At 43.2% G+C, this 27,215-nt stretch overlaps 3 protein-coding genes across 5 annotated transcripts in view; 1 reads left to right on the forward strand and 2 right to left on the reverse strand.

The window, feature by feature from the left end:
• Positions 1-721: 721 nt before the first annotated feature.
• Positions 722-6,486, reverse strand: LOC111967818 (peripherin-2). Its single transcript, XM_023993208.2, has 3 exons — positions 5,840-6,486; positions 2,977-3,223; positions 722-1,562 (listed from the first exon to the last, which is right to left on the reverse strand). Exons 1-3 carry the CDS (start codon positions 6,418-6,420, stop codon positions 1,356-1,358), a joined length of 1,035 nt encoding a protein of 344 aa, XP_023848976.1. The 5' UTR covers positions 6,421-6,486; the 3' UTR covers positions 722-1,355.
• A 1,433-nt stretch (positions 6,487-7,919) lies between these two features.
• tbcc (tubulin folding cofactor C) lies at positions 7,920-9,673 on the reverse strand. The gene is made up of 2 exons (XM_023993209.2): positions 9,040-9,673; positions 7,920-8,905 (listed from the first exon to the last, which is right to left on the reverse strand). The coding sequence occupies exons 1-2, from the start codon at positions 9,604-9,606 to the stop codon at positions 8,438-8,440; spliced, it is 1,035 nt and encodes a 344-aa protein (XP_023848977.1). The 5' UTR covers positions 9,607-9,673; the 3' UTR covers positions 7,920-8,437.
• Positions 9,674-10,987: 1,314 nt separating this feature from the next.
• bicral (BICRA like chromatin remodeling complex associated protein) overlaps positions 10,988-27,215 on the forward strand; it is a 28,083-nt gene continuing 11,855 nt past the window's right edge. Inside the window, exons 1-11 of one of the 3 annotated variants that reach the window (XM_023993210.2) lie at positions 10,988-11,299; positions 13,669-13,720; positions 14,252-14,297; positions 14,485-14,533; positions 14,641-14,706; positions 14,798-15,295; positions 15,360-16,049; positions 16,147-16,192; positions 16,276-16,325; positions 18,515-18,564; positions 21,380-21,525. In XM_023993210.2, the coding sequence (XP_023848978.1) occupies positions 13,693-13,720; positions 14,252-14,297; positions 14,485-14,533; positions 14,641-14,706; positions 14,798-15,295; positions 15,360-16,049; positions 16,147-16,192; positions 16,276-16,325; positions 18,515-18,564; positions 21,380-21,525 (1,669 nt within the window). In that variant the 5' untranslated portion in view covers positions 10,988-11,299; positions 13,669-13,692. Of the gene's footprint in view, positions 11,300-11,382; positions 13,532-13,668; positions 13,721-14,251; positions 14,298-14,484; positions 14,534-14,640; positions 14,707-14,797; positions 15,296-15,359; positions 16,050-16,146; positions 16,193-16,275; positions 16,326-18,514; positions 18,565-21,379; positions 21,526-27,215 lie in introns of those variants that run through there. The other 2 variants (XM_023993213.2, XM_023993212.2) reach the window with 2 other exon arrangements.

The following is a 27,215-nucleotide window of genomic DNA, read 5'->3' on the forward strand; positions in this document are numbered from 1 at the left end:
TTATTCAAATGTACACAATGGTCTTATCATCTTTCTACACAACATACAGAAAGAAAATCAGATTGATTTCCCATGGCAAAACACATTTTCTTTAAAATAAATAAAATAATTTATATTAATTACATTGTTTAAAAAAAGTTATCAATACTAGACTATTTACAAAGATAACAGTAGCACGGGCGTTGGCCTATGAGTGATGTATGTACAGGAACTCAGTGAGTGTGATATATACAGTAACTCTCGACGGTCCAATAAGAGAAATGCTGATTGGACCTGCTGAGTGATGTCACAGAGCAGGGGCTGGGGTCAGAGTTCAGGGGTTGGAGATCAGGGGTTTAGCTGCCAATCTCAAATGTCCTCCTCAAGTTTTGGGGTCACCCCTGGTTCACCTCTGCCACTTTCACCCGCGCCTCGTCTCCTATAGCCCCTCCAATCCTCCAGCAGTGCACCCCAAACTTCAACACCATCAGGTTAAGTTGAAATGTTTCCACCTCCCCTACCCCCCAGGAGTTTCCAGCCCCGCTCCATCCCTCAAGGTAATGGTAGGAGAGGAAGGACTTTAAAGAGGTGATGTCTGACGTGTTTCAGTCCATTTCTTTGGAATTTGCTAATAAAAAAAGTGCTCTACAGGTGGGTCAAAATGTTTTAAGATAAAACTCTCTGCTCCTTGGGCGATTAATTAACCTTTCCACTTTAACCTCCTTTCTGTGATGGAGGGTTGCGTAGCAACCACCAGCCCCACACCATCCTTAAAATGCAACATACCTGCTTTCCTGACCTTACTCTTAACCTGTTTATATATATTCTCAATACAATGCAAACATCTGACATCATGCATTTTCATGACAGTGGATAGTGTTTATGTTTTTCCTCTCGTTTTATAAAAAAGGGGTACAAATAAAGTTGTAAAATATGAACATGAAATAGAGCAGAACTATACAGAATGTTAGAAAACACACAGAGAGCATCCCATCAAATGGGAACTGCTTCGCAGATTAACAAAGCTGGGGTTAGAGGGAGTGTGTGTGTTGAAAAATCATGAGGTTTAGAAAAAGTGTATTGTGAGTGTGTGTGTATTGGGGTGGAGGAGGGCATATTGGAAAGTCAATTTATCAATTGGTTATAATATAACTTACACATACATTCATGCATTTATACATTCAAAATATCCTATGTGCTGTCATGTACTCAGGATCTGTCCACTTGTGTCCATTTTAGTTTTCCCTTCAGATGGCCAGAATCATGTGTGTTGTGCGCATATGTGTGTATTTTGTGTAATAAATGCAAAGGAGGTGGTCAATCTCCCTCTCTTCCCTTTGGTGGGAGTGGTCTCAGTTTGTGTGGGCATATCTTGATCAGCTCACCGTGGCAACACCATCCACTCCGCCCTCCTCCACTGCGTTACCCTTGCTCATGGCTTTCATCTTGTCCATGATGTCAGTAAACGTCTCCTTCACCGTCTTCTCCAGGATCCAGCCTTCGCTTTCACTCTCTGGGTCTTCTGGGTTGGCCAGGTTGCACTGGGAGGTGTTCACGTACTGGAGGCCGATCATCACAATAACCTACAGAGGATATAGAGACAAATTAGTTACAGCTAGCCTGGACTAAGACTACAGCTAGAGTGTGTGAAGAGCTACACCTGGCCTGAAGTAAGAGCTAGGTTCAAGAACATGCTCATGTACTGAAAGTGAAAACCCACCATAACAGAATCTAACCCCACATTAACCAACCTACAGGGGTAGACCCAGAGAGAGAGAGAGACACATCGGCCTGCACTAACAGCTGTAGGTAATGGATCACACCAATCAGCATTTAACAATTGAATATGTTCCACATAAACACATCAAACCAGTCTGAAGCAAGGAGTTAAAAACAGAGAATCACACTAACAGGGAAAGCAACAACAAGCAAAAGCAATCATAAGTTTGCTAATGTAGTAGCATAGCATACACAAGCAAATATATGTATTTTATTTTACCTCTACACTATCTGTGTTTCTGATTGGTCATTTTATAACCCCCAGTATTTGATCAGGAGTCTGATTTCCATAATTGGTCCCTCCCCCAAATTAAGACATCACTCCACCTCTCACAAGGCTATCGGTAAGGTAATACCATGGAGACAGTTGCATAACCATGGCTATTCCAGGTAGGAGATAGCCATGGTTGTTTTTGTCCCTGATAAGCTTCAGCAGATTGAGTCCAGGTTTTCAGTACACGTTAAGTACTGTAAGATTTCTAGAACAGAGATTTGCTGTCCTTAGTAATATATGTTTCACAAATACCAAAACAGCAAAAAATGTATAGTAACACTTCTCTCATACTTCTTCAGATAATTTATTCTGAAAAGAGCGAGTTGCACCAAGTGACAAACAGCGCATGTTCAAGGGCAGCCATTTTGCTTTTTTGTCTGCGTAGGCCGGTGGGGGTTGCAGACTTTTGCGCCAGCCAAAATCAGTAACACACCTGATTCAACTAACCAACCAAGAATCTTCTTCAATATGGACTTAATTAGTCTTAATTAGTCTGCTTTGGTTGTTGTGAAAGCCTGCATCCACACGGGCCCACAGGATTACCAGTACAGCAGTCTAGTTACTAGCCCTGTGTACTACTGTTGTAAGCATTACAGGTGAAGCTGCCTCTACGCGTGTGTCTGTGTGTACCGTTGTAAACCTGGCAGGTGTGTGTGTGTGTGTACCGCTGTAAGCCTAGCAGGTGATGCAGCCTCTACAGAAGAGAGCAGCAGGTGTAGCAGCAGCCCACACATGACCTAGAAACATGACTATGGCAGGAGGGATGGAGGGGTGGAGGAGGTGTGGAAAAGTACATTGAGAGTAAAGGAGGACACCATGCAAGGAACTCTGGATCTAGCCAGGCATCTGGGGCAACTTTGTCATCTCTCAGTGATGAACGCCATCACAAAATAATCACCCCGCCACGCCTTTGAAAAGCGAGTAATAGGGAGCGTTTTCCTTACCTCCAGAATAACGACCAGTAGCACCAGGGCTCCTATGGTGTTCATCATGCCTCCGTAGTAGGATATCAGTGCGTCGCGGCAGCCCCGTTTCCAGATGTTCAGGTCCTCGGTGTGGTGGTCGTAGGAGTAGTGGGCCGTGTTGTTGGTCACCTGGTACTGGATGCAGGGCCGAGGGGAGCCGGGGTTACAGCAGCTGAATGGAACAGCATCCATCAGGTACTTCCCATCCACGTTGCTGCCGATACGACTGGGGGGGTGAAAAGGCAAAGGACAGAGGTTAGGGTATTATGGGTTAGGGTCAGTGCATTGTGTGTTAGGTTCAAGGTCTTATGGGGTTAGCGGAGTGAAAAGGTAGCCATCCATCGGGTACTTCGCATCCACATTACTGCTGAAGCGAATGGGGGTCAGATGGCAAAGGGCAGAGGTTAGGCTCAGGGTAATATATGAAAGTGCTACCCAATCCATCCATCATGTACTGTAAGTGTGAGGAAGTGCTAGTGAACTACCAGCATTTAGAAAGGTAGGATTAGGCTGAAAGAACATCTACAACAAAGTCACTCATACCTTGACACAACCTAACACTGATTTTTCATTCAGTATCCACGATAGAGGGTTTACAGTGCTTGTATTGTTTCTGACACAGAGCTGAAATCAGTTCACAGTGTACCTGGTAAAGAGAGGATCATGAAGGTCTATCAGTCTCTCACATGCTGTTTGAACGGGATTAACCCCATTAGCTCCTCCCTACTGTGAACACGGCCTCTTCACACTGGCTTTGGGAAGAAACAGTGCAAAGGAAAACTAATACTGTCACTTGCTTTCCAACGAAGGTGCATGAGCCAAGAACTCTGCTCACATTGGGAAGGAACAATAATACTTCCACTATACCTCGCTTTCCAACATAAACAGATATGCACACTGAAGATGAGAAGAACATTCAGCAACTCTTGGAGGACACATCTTTCTTGGAAAGATGCACATATAGTATATCTGCCAAATACTCAGAAATTACAGCAAAAGGATATGGAAAATCATGCTGCACACCACTTACGAATGATCTCTCCCAGAGTTACTTTCCTCTCCTACACTGAGAGGGCATTTCAGAGGATGTATTGAAATTGTATTAAAAAATTGATGATTGATCCATTACTTTCAATGAGGATGAATTGCCGAAATGGAATTAGTCTGCATACTAGCTAATAGATGGCTGGATATACAGTAGTAGTAAACATCGTTGTGGCTTGTCAACAGAGTTGTAGTTGACGGGTAATCAATCAAGCAGTTTGTAGATCGTCTGAGTAGATGAGGATTATCCTAACAAAGTGAGACTGACTGGACTGACTGTGACAGCAGTAATCTCTGATTCTGTAGGAGGAAGTGTGCATTTGGCCTTTGGGTGGTCTGGGGGTGGGGTTTCAATTGTGATTGACAGGTGTAGGGCAGTTCTAAATTAGCATTATGGAAAGAGTGGTGTGATAGCCTAGCAGGTAGCCTAGTGGTTAGAGTGTTGGGCCAGTAACTGAAAGGTTGCTAGATCGAATCCCCTAGCTGACAAGGTAAAAATCTGTTGTTCTACCACTGAACAAAGCAGTTAACCCACTGTTCCTAGACCGTCATTGTAAATAAGAATTTGTTCTTAACTGACTTGCCTAGTTAAATAAAAATGTGACAGGGATACAGATCATTCCCAGTCATTCCCAACAATATGGACATGTAATTACACTTGTTTGGGAGTACTCACACTGTAGGTTAACGCTGACACAGACCAGGGATGGGAAACTCTTAACAGGACCTTGATTTGCCGAATCAGGTGTATTACAGTAGGGCTAGAGACAAAATTTGCATAGATCTCCAGGAGGAGGGTTTGCAGGCCCTGCTTTAGATAATTTGTTTCCTGAAAGATGAGCAATTTAAGCAGGACTAAGATGTGGTCCTTTAACAGCCCATAGCCCATCACCATCATCATCAACCCTGAATCAAAAGAGCATGCAGCTAATATCTCCTTGAGGTCCAATTGGTTAATCACTGTGTCTAGCTAAGCCCTTATTGGTCAATAATTGTCGTAAGTGAATGGTTGGCCAATCACTGTCTCCACGCAAGGCCTTGTTGGCTAACTCGGTCTCTCCCTCTAGACAGGTCTATTCCCAGACCATCACAAGGCCGCATACTGATTGGTTAGCACATAAGCCTGAAGGAGGAGGAAATGTGGTCCAAGAAGATTGGCCACTAAGAACTCACAGGCACACACACACATTCGCACACATGGTGAATGCACACCTGAGAACACTTATAATGAAAACTGTCAATTTTTACAACCACACACTTGATATCATTTACACTGAAAACCAACACTTGAAACACCTGCACCCAAACACACCCTACACCCATACACTGTAAAACAAACCCTTGCATCATTCCCCTTCAACTCTCACAGAAAGCTCACCTCCCTCCCCACCACCACTTTCGTTATTACTCCACACTAATGACTGAATCCCCCTCACCTCCCGTAAATCGAAAACCAACCCACACGTACGCACAGCCCCATCACCACCTCTAACACTAAAACCTCAAATCCACTGACCCTGTAATCCCTCCTTTACCTTATAATCGAAAGTGACACTTTTATATTGCTTACGGCCCCCCTCCTTGCACCTGCAATCCATTTATACTGAACACCCATTAAGAACAGTGAACTCACCATAACCTAACCCTACAATCTCCATTCATGCCATTTGTTGGTGTGGGCCTAATATATAGGCCTCTTATTTTTTTTTAACTTACATTATAACCACCTAATAGTTAGGGATAGGGTTGGGATAGCTTTAGAACTGATCCTAGAGCTGTTGCTAATATCATGACTCACTCTTTTACTTCCTTGGCGCTGAAGTCCAGGTAGCGGTTGCTGACCCACTGGATCTCGAACCAGTCCCTGAAGTTGTTGTTGCCGCAGCAACGGAACTCAATCTGCATCTGGTCCAAAGTCCTCTTCATGTAGCAGCGTCCCGGCGTGTCTGTGTCCTTGTAGAACTTCAGGGCGTTCTTCAGGCCCTCGGCCAGCGTGAACTGGAGAGGGATCCTCATCAGGAAGCAGAGCAGAGCCGTCAGCACCAGGAGACAATTGAAAGCCACACAGGAGACTAGGAAGGGTTTGAGCATAGGCTTCCACCTGGAGAACTTGATAGGGTCCAAGGAGTCATAGCAGATCTTGCCTCCCATGGCGTTGATCCCACAGGCCAGCAGCCCCACGGCAATTAGTAAGTTAGGAACGAAGTGGCTCTCATTGTTGTCCATCATCTCCGAGCGCTTACGCAGCTCGATCTTAAAGAACAGCCCCATGCTGAAGACGAGCACGCCTGCCATCACTGAGAACCAGTACATCAGCCATAGGAACTGGGCTAGCTTCACCCGCTTCTTCAGGTCAAACTTGACCACCATTAGTGCCATGGTGGCAACCTAGGGATATTCCTTACCTATACACAAGGAAAGTACACTACTGAGATGAGATATAGCTCTAAGGTCTGGTCCTTCTTCTGGATGTCCCAGCCAGCAGAGTTTCAGCTGTTCTCGTTAAGCGTTGTGAACCGTTGATTCCCTGTAAGGTGGTTTCAGCCGTTCTCTTCGTCTCTCAGTCTCTCCTGCAGCTCATCCAGCAGTGCAGGACTGTCAGCTCAGGCAATGATCTGTAATCCATCCCAGAGAGAAGGAGCAGAGGTAAAGAAAGAGGAGTGCGGTTATTCCTTCAGGGCCCTCTCCTCTCCCATAGTGGCCGGTCCCTACAAAGAAAACTCACCCAGACAGATGACAGAACACAGGGTCACACCTGCCCCCTTGCCTTGGTTCTAAACTTTCCCTCCAAAAACATTGAAATCAACAGGTGAGGCTAATCGTGATGCTCCTTTCGCTGGTTGGAAGAGGATTGAGGAAGATCCTCCAGATTCCAGGCGGAGGGGAGGTGCGTCATGATAATCCCCTGTAAGCAGCCTGATCCCATTTACAAAAATCCCTCTCCAGAAGATGAGCCTGGCTGTAAGCTGTTGCCAGGAGACATAATTGGTTTGAATGCTCACATGGTCATCGTCACCCTGATCGAATGCACCGGGGGCCATTAATAAGGACAGTTAACGGTTGATGGAGACTGGAGATGTGGAACTATGCCGTGCTGCACTTTTGGAAGGGGTCCCTGGGTGCAGACAAGGAAGAATGTTTACGGTGTAGTCACCTAAGATGTTTCAGTAAACCACCCAAAAACCATGTAAGCCCCTCAGACTCGCCATGACCCACTTAGCTCCACCTACACTCAGCAGTCAATATCAACAACCTGCCAGTCTCTTAACCCGTAGTAAGGAAGCAGGCAGATTTAGATATAGGTGTTTGTGTCTACACTAACTGAACTATCAGTGTATGCTGATGGCAGTTTGGTAGACCAATAACTAACTTCTAACGGGGGCCTCTTCACTGCACAGCAAAGTTAGGATTGTGATGTGTACAGTATGTGAGAGCAGGGAGATGTGTGTGGTTGTGTCAGTGCATTCAATTAACTACATGATAGACTAGTGTACATGTGAGCTACACTGGGACGCACAACAGGCCAGCAGACCTGATGACACCTTCAGTAGTTGGCAGAATGTGACCGAGCCAGAGATCAGAGAAACCAGAAGAGCATACTGGTGTTAGTGTACCTGAGGGCGGAGATCAGCACTGTCACGACAGCAGTATGATATTGACATCGAATGAGTTAGCTATCTCATGGGAAGAGTGGGGACAGGATGTGGAAAGGGGAAGAAACCATTAGGGGCATGCACAGATTAAGACTAGTCCTGGACTATACAGCATTTTCAATAGAGAGAGAGTCCAAGGAATTTGAGGACTAGGCTTAATCTGTGTACGGGAAACCACCCCTAACTGTTTCAGTAAATTATTTCATGCACAATTAGACAGATTGGTTGGTGTCAGCCAAACCCTTTATTCACATCTCTAGTATTTACTCCAGACCACTTAAATCAGAAGAACAGATACAGTGAGGTATTTAGTGCTTTATAGATGGGAGAATAATGACAGAACAAGTGCTGTTTGTAAACATAAGATGGCATTTAAGGACTAAGATGGTCCTTCTGATTAAATGAGCATGCAATAAGCTGTGTTACCTGTGGTTAACACATTACCTGTGGTTAACATATTCTGTTTATTGCTCAGTATGGTCGTGAGAAAGCAGTAATGCAGCAACTTTTTCTCTCCCTGTGAGGAAATATTAAAGATTACAGGCAGCACGCTACCGTGAATATTACCCAATATTTATTTAATGGTTAACCCTGTCAGGACATCTATGGAACAACTGTGAGTACGATGGAACAACTCATCAGCATGAAAAGCAAAGTCACGTAAGGCTTTGTCACATCAGGGCTGAAAGAAAATAAGAAAAATGTATTTCTTTGATTGACAGGCTCTTTGTATACTAATGTCTCTAGGAGTCCCACTCTGTTCTTCTCTCCGTTTCTGGAATGACAGACCAGTTAGGAGATTGGGTACCTAAGGCCAGCCAGTTAAAATCATCCACCTGGTTCCAGTTGTTCCTCTCCCGATCCAGACCAGACACCTTGAAGTCCTGGTCCAGACCCAGGTAGGACCAGGCAAAGGGGGCAAAGCGCACCCCTTGGCAGTCCTCTATGATGGCGCGACTGGTGACATGCAGATAGACCTGTGTGTCGGTGGTGTGGTGAGTCCGTAGCTGCTGGCATGGGAAGGAGAGGGTGCTGCCGGTGCAGTGGTCCACAAACACAGAGCTGGACACTGGCCCAGAGAAGATTTCACAGTTCTGGACGTGTTTGATGTGGACGGTGCTGGGGGAGCCCAGGAGTCTGACCTTGCAGTTGGTCAGGTGGGTCAGTAGAACATCCTGTTGTTTAATCTCCTCCCCTGACTTGGTCAGCACCTGCCAAAAATAAAACAGTGGTCATCAGACATTTAAGATACATACCTGCAAAGAGTAGAACCTAAACCACAATTGACTAGAGACAAACATTCTCAGAAGAAATGCTTGAATATTGTTATGTTAGGGACTGTTACCTGGCCCTCAAAGTGGGAGAAGCCACACTGCTCTGGGGGGCTTATGGCTCCGTCCACTTTAGTTCGGCCAGAATCCTTAGGCGTTACAGGTGGAGCTGGTGGGTCTACTTTGGGTGTATTTGCTGCGCGCGACCTAAAGGCGAACTTCTTCTTGGGGAGAATCTCGTCTCTCTTCTCGGCCAGACAGTTCTGTAGTTTCTGGAGCGCCGCCTGGGCCTGTCTCAGCTCGTACTGCGGTAAAAACACCATGCTATCGTTTAGAAACTTCTGGAGGAGCTGTGTTTTAGTAGTCACTTCCTCCAGGGTTTGAGTGGCCAGGGCGCGGTCAGTAGCCCCCGAGCAGCCCTCCAGTAACTCCTCGATAGTCGCCCTTTCACTACTGAAAGTCGCAGTGAAGAACCCACTCTTCTCCTCCGTGACAGACTGGCTATTTTTCGCTTCTTTCTTTCTCTCCACGTCCTCAAGCCTATCTTGTTCTCGTTTCAGCATCCTGTCCGGGATCTTAATGCCGGACTCACTGGGACCAGAATCCTCGTTTCCCTGACAAGTACCACTCTTCACGTCCATGTTTTCACTGATATTGTTTGTATCCGCAAAGATTCGAATACGGAAGAAGATGCGGTTGCTTCGTAACAAACGGCCTTCTTATTGGATACATCTCTCCTCTCTTGTGACTATACTGTTATTCCATTGGTGGATTAGGGAGCGTTGTTTGTTACGTTCTCCCACTCCCACCCAAGTTCATACATAATTGTTTAAATCCATAACAAATATCCAGTGGTGGAAAAAATATCCAATTGTCATACTTTAGTAAGAGTAAAGTTACGTTAATAGAAAATGACTCAAGTAAAAGTGAAAGTCACCCACCCAGTAAAATACTACTTGAGTAAAAAAATATATATACTTAAGTATTAAATATACTTAAGTATCAAAAGTAAATGTTTTTCTAAAATATGCTTAACTATCAAAAGTAAAAGTATCAATTATTTCAAATTTCTTATATTAAGCAAACCAGACAGCATGATTAAAAAAAAATATATATAATTTACGGAGAGCTAGTTTCACACTCAGACATAATTTACTAATGAAGCATTGTGAGTCTGTTTAGTGAGTCTGCCAGATCAGATGCAGTAGGGATGACCAGGGATTTTCTCTTGATAGGTGTGTGAATTGGTGTGTGAATTGTTTTCTGTCCTGCTAAGCATTCAAAATGTAACAAGTACTTTTGGGTGTCAGGGAAATGTATGGAGTAAAAAGTACATTATTTTCTTTAGGAATGTAGTGGAGTAAAAGTTGTCCAAAATATTAATAGTAAAGTACAGATACCCCCCAAAATGACTAAAGTAGTACATTAAAGTATTTTTTACTTAAGTACTTTACACCACTGCAAATATCCATATGTAATGATGTTTATGTTTTATTGTGCCCCATTGCGAAAGCAAGTGGAAGGATGACAGTGCACATATTAAGCAAAACCTGAGCTTTAATCAAATTTCAGAATAGTAAAGTAGTATATCAGTAGCCACCTTCACAGTAGGTGTAGAAGAGTTTATTATGCATTTCTCAATGTCACACACACCTCACTTTCACGTACAGTACCTGTTAATTCTTCTGCAGGAAGAAATAACTGCACTTTTCCAGCGTAGACTGCTGATGCAAGTATAAGAAATGGGTCTGTAGTATATAGAACACAATAGGCCTATATGAATTCATAAAATTTACACCAGAATAGACTGAATTACAAACATCTCTGATTGAAAATGGTGTACATAGCATCACTGTGAATACGATTAATTGTGTTACATTTGCGATGACTTATAAAAGCTGTTTGCCCCCTCCTATATCCCATTGGAGGGTATGTGAGTGGAATAACGCCCTGGTTTTGCTGATCTCTCTGTAGACACAATGTACAGCTTCCTCAATTACTTTATCAGCCACATCAAGGTGTGGCATCTGCTAGTGGCCCGCCCCCTACCGTTCATAATGGCCAAGTCTACTGTAAAACAATTTCCTATTCATAGGGGAGAAGAATTATGAAATATCTGTCATGAAAGTAAAAAAAAAAACTTTAATGAATGGTAGAACATAGTTTTTCAGTATTTAGAGTGTAGTGACTATTTGTCCGTTCTATTTTACTTCTATGGAATATTGCATCGCTATCTGTAGAATGCTCTGATGTTACTGCCTTCTGCTGGAGCGGCACTACCCGTGCTGTGATGGCGAGGAAACCCCGTTGACAAGGCACTGCTTTTTCATGACGGTGAGTTTCCCTTTGAGTGTATTATAATTTTGTGATAAAATTTCTAGGAAAAAACACACACAACCTCCTTCCTCCTTTCCTTCGGGGAGGGAAGAGAGTGAGAGTGGAGAGAAATCTATCTGAGACAGAACAGGGACAGTGAGAAAAATATGAGTGGGAGAGGGAGAAGAAGGAGGAGGAGGAGAAGGAGGGGGGAGCAAATTAAAAGTTGCCAAATGGAGATATTGGGTTTCAAGAGGAGTGAGACAGGAGTAAGGGTTTGCCTTCTTTCAGTCGTCTTTATGTTATGCTAATCGAAAAAAACACCTAGGTATCGACACTGTTTAGCCGTGTCAACGAATTCTATCCGACGATTCTAAATAGGCGACAACGGCTAGCTAACCTTGAACAGGCCGATGTTTACAAGTAAAAATCTGCGGTCAAATAGCTAGCCCAAAGAGCTGTTGCTGAAGACTCCGCGCGGTCGTAAATTCCACGATTGAAATATGTCTGTTCAGCCAATCGAGAGAAATCTGACGTTTTGCATTGCATGCTGGCAGATGAGCTAAATAGAAGACAAATGGTAACCTCTGAAGTCTACACCAGCACAGCAGAGAGAGCACGTCAGCGACCAGCTAGAGGCTGGGAGGACAGGCTTTTTGTGCTCGAATGCGATTATCATTGTCTGTCGATTCAGTCTATTTTTGGACATAAATCGCAAGCTGTACATCAGCTGGTGGTCTAAACGATGTTTCCAAAGCTTAAAACCGTGGCACGACTGTCGTTGCTAGCTGTTTGTCTGATGGCACATTGCTGCTACAATTTGGGAGGGTGTTATTACGATTTCAAAATTAAATTGGCGCTAAATGTGTCTACTATTATTTGGATAAACTGGTTTATAAATTACTCCGACCCTGGCTAGCCATATCGTCTTGTACGCCTACTCCGACCACTAACTTGGTGACTAAGCTAGGTGTAGGGGAGAGGAAACACTATTTTCTGAATATTTTCAATAGCTTGGGCAACTGGCAAGCTAACAACGTTTTAGCTAACTGCTGCTTGTTTTCCACATGCTCAAAATTCTGTGAAAATTCTGTGAAAAATTTAACTAGCTAAATATTCCAGGCTTTATTGAGAGTGCATTTTGCCAGTTATTTGACACGTGTAGACATATCCCACCATTTAGTGGTGCTAGCTAATCCTGCCCCTCTGACAAAATAACCCCAATGTTGAAAAGGGACCTCATTAGAGGTTAGCTAGCCGATTAGCCATCGTTAACCTGGTGATGGTGTCGTAGTTGTCAGCAAATATCTTAAAACGGACACACTTGAAGTGATCCTTCAAAGAGCACGTGTATCGGTTTAACTTGTGAAATAAAATATAGTTTTACTGTTTTATTCCTTTTTTTGTTAGTGGAAAGCTGAATATAAAGTTGCACTCTTATCTGCGTATGCTAGCAGCTAGCTAGATATCTGGGCTGCTAGCATAAAAACAGGCTAGCAGCCTACATTTTGAAAATACAGCTAGTTGTTTCACAATTCCAAAACGACCAGTTTTATAAACTATTAATCGTGCAATTCCCTACATTGAGCTACTCAATTGTAGCTGAGACATTTTATGACGCATTGCTTTTTTTAGCTTTATTAGGCTTGGTTCTTTCTCAACCAAAGATGGTGGCCGAGTCGCCATTTTGTTTTAACGACTGGTTAAATGTGTTCAAGAGCACAATGTTACATCACTGACTTGACACAATGTATCACATTTGTAATTCGACATGACGTCGAATGACAGATACAAAGAAGTCAAAAATGAAAATGTTGCTACAGTTGGACACATCACAGGCCCCCTACAGTGGCATGCCATTTTTCAAAACACCACCTTGTTTAACCCAGGCATTGCATCTCTGAATTAACAAAATACACAGCTTCACCTTGAGAATATTCTAAGGCTACATTTACTGATTTGCTCCTCATTGCTATTCACCACATTATTAACTGTTTTATGTCCCCTTTCACCACGATACAAGGCCAGCATCATTGGAGTTAGTTCTGTGGAATGTTGGCTGTAAAACAAAGCAAATGCTTTGGAAACCTTCAACTCCCAAACAAACAACATTTTAAAGGGAACAGGGTGGAGTTATTTACACTTTGATGACCATCTTCATTTAATGGGAGGTGACAGGAGAGTAGACCAATGTGCAGGAGAAGAGAGAAGGGTAGGGGCGGGAGCTTCACTCTCATTCAATAGGAAAAGGTAGGTGGAGGGATGGGGGCAATACTGCACTTTTAATACTATTGTTCTTAACTTCTCTCTTTCTGTGCTTCTCCCATCTCTCTTTTTCTCCCCTCTTATCTCTCTTGTCTCTCACTCTGCCCACTACTCCATCACAGGAAATAAAAGGTGGTGGTTAATGAATGATTCCATGCTCGCTGTCAGAAAGCTGTGAGTGTTTTATTGCGTCGCCAACTGTTACCACACCAGAGATAAGCATGCAGATACAGTCTGACACACCCACACACACACACAGGAGGCTGCTGAAGAGAGGACGGCTCATAATAATTGCTGGAATGAAGTGAATGGAATTATATTTAAAAACCATGTGTTTGATACCATTCCATTTTACTCCATTCCAATCATTACTATGAGCCCGTCCTCCCCAGGTGCCTCCGGCCGCCTGTGACACACCCACCCACCCAGCACGTCCTCTGTGTTGTCTCACTGTCTATGTCTCTGCATTACTTTCCGTAACTCTTTTGTGCTCACAAGCATTCATAAGAATTGTTGCAGCAATGTAGAATAGTCAAGAGGGTTTAGAATAAGAGCTCTTATATTGCATTTATGAGCTTTTTAGCATAGTTAGTGTATACAGTTAAAATAGGATATCTCCTCTTATCCTTTCCTCCATTACACCTCTTTCTACTCACTTCACCCCCCCTGTCACTTCATCCCTCTCTCTGCTCTCTCCTCTCCCAGGTGTCATGGATGATGAGGACGATCGCCGTCTTCTGGATATTATAGGGTAAATCTATATAACACATAAATCACAAACACTATCTATAACACATCTAGAAACATCTAACACTAAGGCATTAGTAATGGCAAGTGGAACAGATAAATCTGGTGCCCAGGGGTTACGAATGTTAAATAAAATGCATTTCATTCGGATGTTCTCTGACTCAAGCTCTCTCCCTCCTTCTGTCCTCCAGGGATGTGCAGGCGTTGAATGACTACCTCCACGGCTCCACCAACAAGTCTGTGAGTGTCTCCCCCTCTGGTCTAGTTCATCCATGCCCATTTCAAGTCATAGAATATTAGCACGCTGCTTTGCATACAGGTGAAGTGATGTGTATTTTCTCCCTCAGATTGAGGAGGATGACGTGACGAACGCAGCTTACGGCTCTGCCGGAACCTTCTTCACCAGTAACACTGTGAGTATAAATTAATCTGCACTTCCCTGCTGGTAATAGGTTTATAAACTGATGGAGCCTGCATAGTTATAAAGTGTTATCTTTCTCTCAGGCTGGCTCTAACTCCGGCCTCAAAGATGAAGAGTTTGAGGATTCAGCAGGGGTGGGCCTCCAGCTTTCCAGTAGCCTATCGTTCATTGAGGATGAGCTGGGGGGAGAAGCTTCTCCAGGAGGAATGGATCTTGGCGGAGGAGAGGACCAGCCCTTTGACATCCTGCAGAAGTCTCTCATGGAGGCAGACATCACTGAACAGACTCTGGAACAAGAGGCCATGCTAGACTCCCAACCACCTCCCCCTCCTCTCCCCTCGGCCCCCTCCCCATTCCCCCCCCAGCTGGTCTCGGGGGGGTACGGCAGCGGGGTCACCACATCGACAGCATCGTTTCCCAGTGGTCAGTTCCTCCAGGGCGTGTCCCAGCTGCCTAACGGCCAGGCAGGGGGGCACATCCAGGTGTTGGGGTCCTTTGGTGGGGGAGGGGTCCAACAGATCCTCCTCCGGCAGGGTGGTGGGGTAGGGGGGGCGGTGGGGGGAGTAGCAGCAGGGGGGCAGGTGTTTGCCACCCCCTCCCCAGTGGGCCAGGTGAACGGGGGGGGGAGTAGCAGCAGGGGGGCAGGTGTTTGCCACCCCCTCCCCAGTGGGCCAGGTGAACCAGGTGGGCTTGCCCTTTAAGAACATCCCCCTGCAGAATATCATCATCCAGAGAGGACCTGGGGGTGCCCAGGCCCTGGTCAGACCTATCCAGCCCAAACCCCTTCAAGCTGGGGCTCAGACAGTCTATAGCCTGGGACTCCAGACCACAACCACCACCATGGTTAACACCGCAGCCCAGGGACACTACACAGCTAACGGCTCCATCCTGGTCCACTCTCCCTTGGGGCAGCAGAACCAGGGACAGCAAGGCCAGGCCAACCTGCCCCCAGGGCAGTACCTGGTCCACCACAATGGCCCCTCAGACCCATCCCAATCAACCCTGCTAGCCAATCAGAACACAGTACAGCTCGTCGCCGGGCAGAACTTCACGGCGACGGCGGGGGGTCAGCTGATCCAGGTGGGAGGCAGCCAGGTGGGAGTAGGAGGAGCCATGACCCAAACATGGCAGAGTTTTCCTGGTACGAACCCTGCCCCAGTCCAGGCGGCATCAAACCAGGGGCGTCTGACGCTGGTTGGAACGGCGACTGGGGTTCGAGGGCAGGTGTCGGGCAGCCCAGTGCAGCGCCTCGTACTGTCTCAGACTCAGAACAGCAGCTCCCTCTCCCCCCTGTCTCTCTCTGGTACTGCCTCACAGGAACAGGAGTACACACAGGTATTAACTACAACTCTCTTCCTCACTTAATTATTACCCTCTTTGTATGCGTTTCTATAAGATGTTTTTGTATTGTTTTGTTCTCCCAATTCCTCAGGACAAGCAGGCTCAGACACAGCTCGTCAACCTCCTTGGAAACAAAGGTTTGTGTTTGTGTTTTTGTGTGTTGTTGTTATAGATGTATATAAAACCCTCTCCTGACTTCTGTTTCTCATTTGTCTCCTAGCTGTGAAAACAATGACCTACATCAGCCAAGACGCCCCGCTAAACACACAGGTATTCTACATGTTATACACTGTGTGTGCGGTCATGAAATGTTGTCAGCTGGTGATTGTCATGCAACTAACTGCCGGTCTCACAATAATTGATTGACCGTTAAGTAACATAAACTGTTTACAAGCCACTAATGCGGACATTTGGAACATCTGAATTTTAAAAAGTGTAATAAATACATTTAATATATCCTACACCATCACAATAAATCCATTATTTATTTTAGGCAGGTCTAAATATACATAATGATATGAAGAAAATGTGGCCTATTACAGAAGAACAGAATAGCATATTCTGAGTCGTCCTTATGTTATGCCGTATGGCTGTGGGCTATGCTAGATCATTTAGCAGGCAAGATTTGCTTATAATTTCTGTGGCATTATTTTATAGTAAGAACAATACAATTGAACATAGCTGAATAAAATAGAAAGGATATTTTTCTCAGGGAGTGCGCATATGCGGCTATTCTGTGTTGAGCGGTTAACAAAGAAACAGGTCCTCCTATATGCTTAATTTAGAGTTATTTATGCAACTTTACTTGTGATACAAACGTTGGGCTATATGTTTCGATTTCTAATACATTCTAATGCTGCATGATGCTACTCTAATGATGATTTGAAAAAAGTCACATGAAAGGCAAGCGCAGGCTTTATTGTGCGGGCTGCACACACTTCATCAGTCTCTCATTCACAATTTGACAAGCACTGATAATATTCTCACCCATAAGATTATTCTTAATAACATTTGATTTAGAATGGCCCAGAAAAAACAAAAACATGTCATCCGTAGCCTGCACTTGTCACGCCCTGACCATAGAGAGCCTTTGTTTTTCTATGGTATAGTAGGTCAGGGCGTGACTTGGGGGTTTTCTAGTTATTATTTTCTATGTGGGGTTCTAGTTTAGTTTTCTATGTTGGTGTTTGGTATGATTCCCAATTAGAGGCAGCTGTCTATCGTTGTCTCTAATTGGGGATCATATTTAAGTAGCATTTTTTCCACCTGTGTTTTATGGGATATTGTTTTGAGTTAGTGTAATGTTACACCTCTTTGTTTCGTTCTTTCTTTGTTGTTTTGTGCGTTTCTAATAAATAATATGTGGAAACCATATCGCGCTGCAGCTTGGTCCGATAATTATTCCAGCGAAAGTGACAGCACTCGAAAAGTGAATGGAGGTTACGTGCAGTTACTTTTTTAATATGCCAGGTAGGATACACTGTTTTTAAAGTGTATTAATGTGCTTAATTTTTAATAATTGAGCAAAAAATATAGCAGCACGAGAAAGCTGGCATCCTCTTTTAAATAGTGTCCAGTCAAAACTATGTTTTCACACGTGATTGAACAATGACTGGGCTTATAAGAACACATGTTTCACTAGGCTCTGTAGGCTATGGGCTCCAACTGTGTTCCAGGGGTCTTGGGACTATAGGCTACGTTTGAGGTTATTTGGCCACATTAGTTGTGATACAAACCTTATAAAAACATATAGGCCCATGGGCTAAGATACATGATGCATGAGATGATTTGAAAAGTTGTGCTGTTTCTGGCCTTAGACTGCACACGCTTGGCATCATTCACAAGTGATAATATTCTCACCCATCAGACTATTTTCAATTTACTCTTGTCTTTACATATATTATTTAGTATATGTGTGAAATTAGTTTAGATTTAGAATGGGCCATTATCATTCACGGAACAGGGGCATGGTCAAAAAATACATGTCATCTGTATTTAAATTAAACCTTTATTTAACTAGGCAAGCTAGTTAAGAATACATTCTTATATACAATGACGGCCTACCGGGGAACAGTGGGTTAACTGCCTTGTTCAGTGGCAGAACGACAGATTTTTACCTTGTCAGCTCGGGGATTTTATCCAGCAACCTTTCGGTTACTTGCACAACACTCTAACCACTAGGCTACCCCGTATGCACTTGAATAGCCAATGGAAGATGCTTTTCCCATGGTTCATTTTCATGCTAGTCAGGTAGGCATGCCCCCCGATTTATAAAGTGAAGCAATGTGCTTGATATTAGGAAAGTTGAGAAATAAATATAGTAGGCCTAGCCTATAGAAAGCGGTTGGGATCCTCTTCTTTTTAATAGTGGCCTATAGAAATGTTGCGAAACATGGGTTTACAGACCTGTGTGTGGTGGTGATGATGATGATGATGTTATTGAAATGTGTCTCTTGTAGGTCAGCGCTCAGAAGAGGCCGGCCCCTCAGCAGCTCACCAGAGGAGGAATGTAAGTAGTGTGTGTGTATGTGTATAGATGCCATATGTGTGTGTGTGCGTGCATGCAGTGCTCTTGTGAAAGTCTACACACCCCTTGCACAGTTTTCAAATTTTGCTGCCTTACAGGTCCAATGCATCCGTTTTTATCTCAATATCAAATAATTTCTGGGTAACAATTAAGTACCTTACTGTGATTGTTTTCAATAAAAATGGTGAAAAAGAAACAAAATAGCAAGAATGGCTTTCTTGAGTGTTGAGTGTTCCTATATTGTCCAGTCTCCATCCTGACTTAAATCTTCTTAAAATAATCTGAGGCAAGGTTTGAATATTGCTGTCCGTCAATGATTCCCTACCAAATGTACTGAGCTTGAGCAATTTTGACAAAAACAATGGATGTATGTTGCCCTAAGAGTTGAGCAAGGTTGGTAGAATGTTATTAAAAATGATTCACAGTAGAGGTCGACTGATTATGATTTTTCAACACCGATACCGATTATTGGAGGACCAAAAAAGCCGATACCGATTAATCGGCCAATTATTATTTTTATTTTTTTTACAATTTGTAATAATGACAATTACAACAATACTGAATGAACACTTATTTTAACTTAATATAATACATCAATAAAATCAATTTGGCCTCAAATAAATAATGAAACATGTTCAATTTGGTTTAAATAATGCAAAAACAGTGTTGGAGAAGAAAGTAAAAGTGCAATATGTGCCATGTAAGAAAGCTAACGTTTAAGTTCCTTGCTCAGAACATGAGAACATATGAAAGCTGGTGGTTCCTTTTAACATGAGTCTTCAATATTCCCAGGTAAGAAGTTTTCGTTTGTAGTTATTATAGGAATTATAGGACTTTTTCTCTCTATACCATTTGTATTTCATATACCTTTGACTATTGGATGTTCTTATAGGCACTTTAGTATTGCCAGTGTAACAGTATAGCTTCCGTCCCTCTCCTCGCTCCAGGAACACATCGACAACAGCCACCCTCGAAGCAGCGTTACCCATCGCTCCACAAAAGCCGCGGCCCTTGCAGAGCAAGGGGAACAACTATTCCAAGTCTCAGAGCGAGTGACGTTTGAAACGCTATTAGCGCGCACCCCGCTAACTAGCTAGCCATTTCACATTGGTTACACCAGACTAATCTCGGGAGTTGATAGGCTTGAAGTCATAAACAGCTCAATGCTTGAAGAGCTGCTGGCAAAACGCACAAAGGTGCTGTTTGAATGAATGCTTACGAGCTTGCTGCTGCCTACCACCGCTCAGTTAGACTGCTCTATCAAATCATAGACTTAATTATAACATAATAACACACAGAAATACGAGCCTTAGGTCGTTAATATGGTCGAATCCGGAAACTATAATCTCGAAAACAAAACGTTTATTCTTTCAGTGAAATACGGAACCGTTCCGTATTTTATCTAACGGGTGGCATCCATAAGTCTAAATATTCCTGTTACATTGCACAACCTTCAATGTTATGTCAGTCATAATTACGTAAAATCCTGGCAAATAAGTTCGCAACGAACCAGGCGGCCCAAACTGTTGCATATAGCCTGACTCTGCGTGCAATGAACGCAAGAGAAGTGACACAATTTCACCTGGTTAATATTGCCTGCTAACCTGGATTTCTTTTAGCTAAATATGCAGGTTTAAAAATATATACTTCTGTGTATTGATTTTAAGAAAGGCATTGATGTTTATTGTTAGGTACAGTCGTGCAACGATTGTGCTTTTTTCGCAATTGCGCTTTTGTTAAATCATCCCCCGTTTGGCGAAGTTGGCTGTCTTTGTTAGGAAGAAATAGTCTTCACACAGTTCGCAACGAGCCAGGCGGCCCAAACTGCTGCATATACCCTGACTCTGTTGCAAGAGAAGTGACACAATTTTCCTAATTCATGTTAGCAGGCAATATTAACTAAATATGCAGGTTTAAAAATATATACTTGTGTATTGATTTTAAGAAAGGCATTGATGTTTATGGTTAGGTACACGTTGGAGCAACGACAGTCCTGTTTCGCAAATGCGCACTGCATCGATTATATGCAACGCAGGACACGCTAGATAAACTAGTAATATCATCAACCATGTGTAGTTAACTGGTGATTATGATTGATTGTTTTTTATAAGATAAGTTTAATGCTAGCTAGCAACTTACCTTGGCTTCTTACTGCATTCGCGTAACATGCAGGCTCTTCGTGGAGTGCAATGTAAAGCAGGTAGTTAGAGCGTTGGACTAGTTAACCGTAAGGTTGCAAGATTGAATCCCCGAGCTGACAAGGTAAAAATCTGTCATTCTGCCCATGAACAAGGCAGTTAACCTACCGTTCCTAGGCCGTCATTGAAATTAAGAATGTGTTCTTAACTGACTTGCCTAGTTAAATAAAGGTGTAAAAATAAAAAATAAAAACACAGATTTCCGATTGTTAAGAAAACTTGAAATCGGCCCTAATTAATCGGCCATTCTGATTAATCGGTCGACCTCTAACAGCTGTAATGGCTGCCAAAGATGCTTCCACTAAGCATTAACTCTGAGGTATGAAGACATGCAATCAATACATCCTCATTTTGCATTTCATAGTCATTTGTAGAATTTTATATAATCGTTTTTTCACTTTGGATTGGTTTTCATTGAATCCTTTCTAGATATAATTTTAAGGCAGCAAAATGTGAAGACTGTGCAAGGGGTGTGTAGACTTTCACTAGCGACTAGATATGCGCGTGTCAGTGGCGTACCGCAGTTTTGCTGGGCACCCCCTTGGGGGGCTGCGAGAGTGTGTGTGTGTGTGATAAGTGTACTATGTGTGTCTCTCCAGGATGCTACAGCAGTTGAGGATGGATCATTCGGGGGTTCTGTCACCTGACATCGCCCGCTTCACCTCATTGGATGACGCACTGCACAGACTCCTCCCCTACCACGTGTTCCATGGAGCTCCGCCCAACAGGGAAGAGTTTTCCCAAGGTCAGCTGTTTGTTCACCCGCCGGAAGTGCATATGCGACAGCCCAAAGTCAGACACTAACACGGAGCCCTAACCGTCTGCGCTGGCGCGCCATCGTGCATAGATTTATTTTGTCCCCCCACACCAAAAGCGATCACGACACGCAGGTTAAAATATCAAAACAAACTCTGAACCAATTACATTAATTTGTGTACAGGTCAAAAAGCATTAAACATTTATGGCAATTTAGCTATCTAGCTTGCACTTGGCTTGCTGTTGCTAGCTAATTTGTCCTGGGATATGGACATTGAGTTGAAATGCACAAGGTCCTCTACTCCGACAATTAATCCACAAATAAAACGGTCAACCGAATCGTTTCTAGTCATCTCTCCTCCTTCCAGGCTTTTTCTTCTTTGAACTTATATGGTGATTGGCATCTAAACTTTCATAGTATTACCACGACGACCTACAACACAGTTTGTCTTTCAATCACTTACGTGGGTATAACCAATGAGGAGATGGTACGTGGGTATCTGCTTCTATAAACCAATGAGGAGATGGGAGAGGCAGGACTTGCACCGCTATCTGCGTCACAAATAGAACTGACTTCTATTTTAGCCCTTGGCAACGCAGACCGCGAGCAGTGTGGGTGCAATAATTGAATAATATAGATTTCTAAATTTATTTTGCAACGCTCGCGCGTGCGACGTGAGCGGTGTAGTCAGGGTATAATGTGGTTTTCCAACAGCAAGGCTCAAATCAACATGGCAGAAATATCTAACCCCCATATCACACAAACTGAAATCATAATATAGTATTGTGTTTCCACATTGTATAATCAATTAGTGAGAGAGAGCCTCAAATATCACATTTATTTGAATATATCCGGCAAACATAAATTCCGGCAAATTGGTTCCTGTTTCAGTCATGTATTTGGTCACGTTTGTGTGGGTAAAACATAAACACCCTAATGATTGGTTGACTATAGAGCCTCCCACAATGCAGGCGATGGCTGCATGGCGCAGTTGGGTAAAAGCAACGTCATTAACTTTGATCACATGATTTTTGTAAAGTTCATGGAGTTGACATGTAGGTGTGACAGGTGTTACGCTGCATGCTTAGCGAGTACCACGTCCTCCTGATTCGGCTCACACTGAGGCTTGAACCCTGGACCTGTGCGTTACTAGCACACGTGACCGCTCTCCTGAAGTGTCTTACCAGTCGGCCCCACTCAAATAGCTAGCTATTTGCTGGTGTAAGTAGGGACACTTCAGGCTGAGGAGTACATTTTATATATCCCATGTGCTACATAGGCGCCAGTCGGACAATTCTTATCCCCAGAATGCAACACTTTGAATGGTGGTGACCACCGATGCTCATCGAGTTGACAAAAGTGATCTGCTCGAGCGCGCCCATTGGGATGGGCATGTTGCAATGCTTTGCTCTCACACAGTCACACAGAGTATCTGCGCTTGTGCACGGGTGCGCTTCATGCTGCTACAACGTGGTAGTTACAGGACCAAAAGAGCTGAGGGTTTAGCCTTGCGCTTCAACGCTCCTGGTTGTTGCGGAAATTGACCCACTACTACTGTTTAGTTCGTGCATCTACGTCATCTCGCGTCATCTCCTTAAATCTACCTTTAAACTTGACCTGACCTATCACCTTATGTATTACTGCCCAACAGAGGCAAGAAGTGACCTCCCAAAAAACTCAAAAACTATACAACACATACAGTTGAAGTTGGAAGTTTACATGTACTTAGGTTGGAGTCATTAAAACTTGTTTTTCAACCACTCCACAAATTTCTTGTTAACAAACTATAGTTTTGGCAAGTCGGTTAGGACATCTACTTTGTGCATGACACAAGTAATTTTTCCAACAATTGTTTACAGACAGATTATTTCACTTATCATTTAAGGTATCAATTCCAGTGGGTCAGAAGTTTACATACACTCAATTGGCTGTGCCTTTAAACAGCTTGGAAAATTCCAGAAAATGATGTCATGCCTTTAGAAGCTTCTAATAGGCTAATTGACATCATTTGAGTCAATTGGGGGTGCACCTGTGGATGTATTTCAAGGCCTACCTTCAAACTCAGTGCCTCTTTGCTTGACATCATGGGAAAATCAAAAGAAATCAGCCAAGACCTCAGAAAACAAATTGTAGACCTCCACAAGTCTTGTTCATCCTTGGGAGCAATTTCCAAACGCCTGAAGGTACCACGTTCATCTGTACAAACAATAGTACGCAAGTATAAACACCAAGGGACCACGCAGCCGTTATACCGCTCAGGAAGGAGACGCGTTCTGTTTCCTAGAGTTGAACGTACTTTGGTGCGAAAAGTGCAAATCAATCCCAGAACAACAGCAAAGGACCTTGTGAAGATGCTGGAGGAAACGTGCACCAAAGTATCTCTATCCACAGTAAAACGAGTCCTATATCGACATAACCTGAAAGGCCACTCAGCAACTGAAAAAGTGTGTGCGAGCAAGGAGGCCAACAAACCTGACTCAGTTACTCCAGCTCTGTCAGGAGGAATGGGCCAGAATGCACCCAATTTATTGTGGGAAGCTTGTGGAAGGCCACCCGAAAAGTTTGACCCAAGTTAAACAATTTTAAGGCAATGCTACCAAATACTAATTAAGTGTATGTAAACTTCTGACCCACTGGAAATGTGATGAAAGAAATAAAAGCTGAAATAAATCATTCTCTCTACTAATAATCTCACATTTCACATTCTTAAAATAAAGTGCTGATCCTAACGGACCTAAAACAGGGAATTTTTACTAAGATTAAATGTCAGGAATTGTGAAAAACTGAGTTTAAATGTATTTGGCTATGTAAACTTACAACTTCAACTGTGCGTGGCTCCTAGCCTCCCCTGCATACAGTAGATAGGCTACTTTCTTTACTAACACTAAAACAAAAACTGAAACTAAATAAAATTGAACTGTTTTTATAATACTTAAGCTAAATAAAAACTAGTAAAGTGGATCTGAAAACTAACTGAAACTAAACCGAATTTCAAATAAAATATGGCAAACTAAAAGAAAGAAAAACTCATTATAAAAACTCAAAACTATAATAACCTTGATTCCTAATGTGATGTGTGGATTTGATAATCATATTTTAGGCTAATAATATAACTCAATCACTGTTTGCAAAAATGCATGAGCACGTAGTGATGTAGAGTAGGCCTAGCCTATGAATACAATTTTATTTGTCACATGCTTCATAAACAACAGGTGTAGACTAACAGTGAAATGCTAACTTATGGGCCCTTTTCCAACAATGCAGAGTTAAAGATAAAAAAAATACAATAATGACCAAAAATAACATGTCATTAAAAATTCAGGGAGTACCAGTACTGAGTCGATGTGCAGGAGTACGAGGTAATTGAGGTAGCTATGTACATATAGGTAGTGGTAAAATGACTAGGCAAGTAGTAGACAGTAGTAGCAGCATATGTGGTGAGTGTGAAAGTGTGAGTGTGTGGCGTCAGTATGCATGTGTGCGCGTGTTATGTGTGTGTGGGCGTATGTATGTGTTGGGGTGTCAGTGTAAGTACAGTCCAGTGTGTGTGCATAGAGACAGTGCAAGAGAGTTAGTGCAAAAAAAGGTAAATGAAGGTTGTCCGGGTAGCCATTTGATTAGCTATTTAGCAGTCTTGTTTAGCTGTCTTATGGCTTGGGGGTAGAAGCTGTTCAGGGTCCTGTTGGTTCCAGATTTGGTGCACTGTAACCACTTGCCAACAGTTTATGGCTTGGGGGGGGTAACGTTTATCAATCTAATGATCTAATACACTCGTTGATATTGAACAATAGAATATTAGTTTCTATGTTAAAAATTCTACATTTTTGGGTCCATTTGTTGAAATTGAGTAATAGAAAATTGGTTGAAATTGTTTCAATTTCTTATTTTTCTACCTTGTAAAATGTTCTAATTGACCTTTTTTTTACCTGAAAGTTGAAATATTAGTGTGGCTGGAAAATTGGGGTTCATCACTGTGGTTCAATTGGATGCTACCATTTCAGTGCGGGGGAGATTAGCCTTGTCTACACTGTAAAGTGGTAAATTAATGTGGTCCTTGGAGTCTCTCTCACACACACACACAGTGATTATTTATTTATATATAGCTTATGATTATTGATCATCGTTGATCTAATAAGCCTATTTAGATCAATTATTATTTCAATATATTAAAACAGCGCTTAAAATTAGCTCCTTTGCCTCTCCTCCCACAGACACGTTTGCGTAAAACCCTGCTTCACTCCTCCCACATCTGTTGGATATAATGCAGATAGGCTATAGTCTAATTAACTTTCACTTTCCCACTGTAATATACTATTAGCCTACAGGTTAGGATAATGGGGTGCAAAATAGCAGTGTTGTAGTGAATTTGGAGGGCAGCTCAACATGGGACACATACACACGATCCCAATATACAGTAATTTGTTTCATTGGGTGTGCTCATGTAGCCTACTAGCCTCCAGTCGTTAGAAGGATAGTTGCCATAAAGGGGTAATACTACTGTTAAAGCTGTAATATGTAACTTTTTGGGCAACCTGACCAAATTGACATAGAAATGTGAGTTATAGATCTGTCATTTTCATTGAAAGCAAGTTTAAGAAGCAGTAGATCGGTTCTATGTGCACTATTTCTATGCTTCCAGTTAAGTTTTGCTATTGTGCATTTGACTTTCAGTTTTGTAGACCAGCTTCAAAAATCTGAAAATACAATATTTTTGGTTATTTGGAAAGTTCACAGCAGTTTAGATCGTACAATGATTCTTTACACTATACATTGCTTAGTTAGCCTAAATTCAGTTTGTGCCAAAACATCTTCGCAGTCAGTTTTTTGGTTGTCCGAGAATGCCAAGGGTGTGCAAAGCTGTCATCAAGGCAAAGGGTGGCTATTTGAAGAATCTCAAATATAAAATATATTTTGATATGTTTAACACTTTTTTGGTTACTACATGATTCCATATGTGTTAATTCATAGTTTTGATGTCTTCATTATTATTCTACAATGTAGAAAATAGTAAAAATAAAGAAAAACCCAGGGCCAACCGCACCAGCATATGGTCTCACAAGGCGTCTGAGGATCTCATCTCGGACCTAATGGCAGTCACGGCTACCTCTGCGAGCACATGGATGGCTGTGCGGCCCCCAAAGAAATGCCACCCCACACCATGACTGACCCACGCCAAAACCGGTCATGGCGGGAGGGTTGCAGGCAGCAGAACGTTCTCGCACGGCGTCTCAGCTCTGATCACGTCTGTCCACATGTGCTCATGTGCTCAGTGTGAAACCTGCTTTCATCTGTGAAGAGCACAGGGCGCCAGTGCGAATTTGCCAATCTTGGTGATTCTCTGGGCAAAGTGCCAAACGTGCCTGCACGGTGTTGGGCTGTAAGCACAACCCCCACCTGTGGACTATCGGGCCCTCATACCACCCTCATGGAGTCTGTTTTCTGACCGTTTAGCAGACACATGCACATTTGTGGCCTGCTGGAGGTCATTTTGCAGGGCTCTGGCAGTGCTCCTCTTGCACAAAGGCGGAGGTAGCGTCCTGCTGCTGGGTGTTTGCCCTCTACGGCCTCCTCACGTTCCTGATTACTGGCCTGTCTCCTGGTAGGCGCCTCCATGCTCTGGACACTACGCTGACAGACACAGCAAACCTTTCTGTCCACAGCTCGCATTGATGTGCCAT

Source organism: Salvelinus sp. IW2-2015, linkage group LG8 (assembly GCF_002910315.2).
Source record: "Salvelinus sp. IW2-2015 linkage group LG8, ASM291031v2, whole genome shotgun sequence".
In the NCBI taxonomy this organism is placed as follows: Eukaryota; Metazoa; Chordata; class Actinopteri; order Salmoniformes; family Salmonidae; genus Salvelinus; species Salvelinus sp. IW2-2015.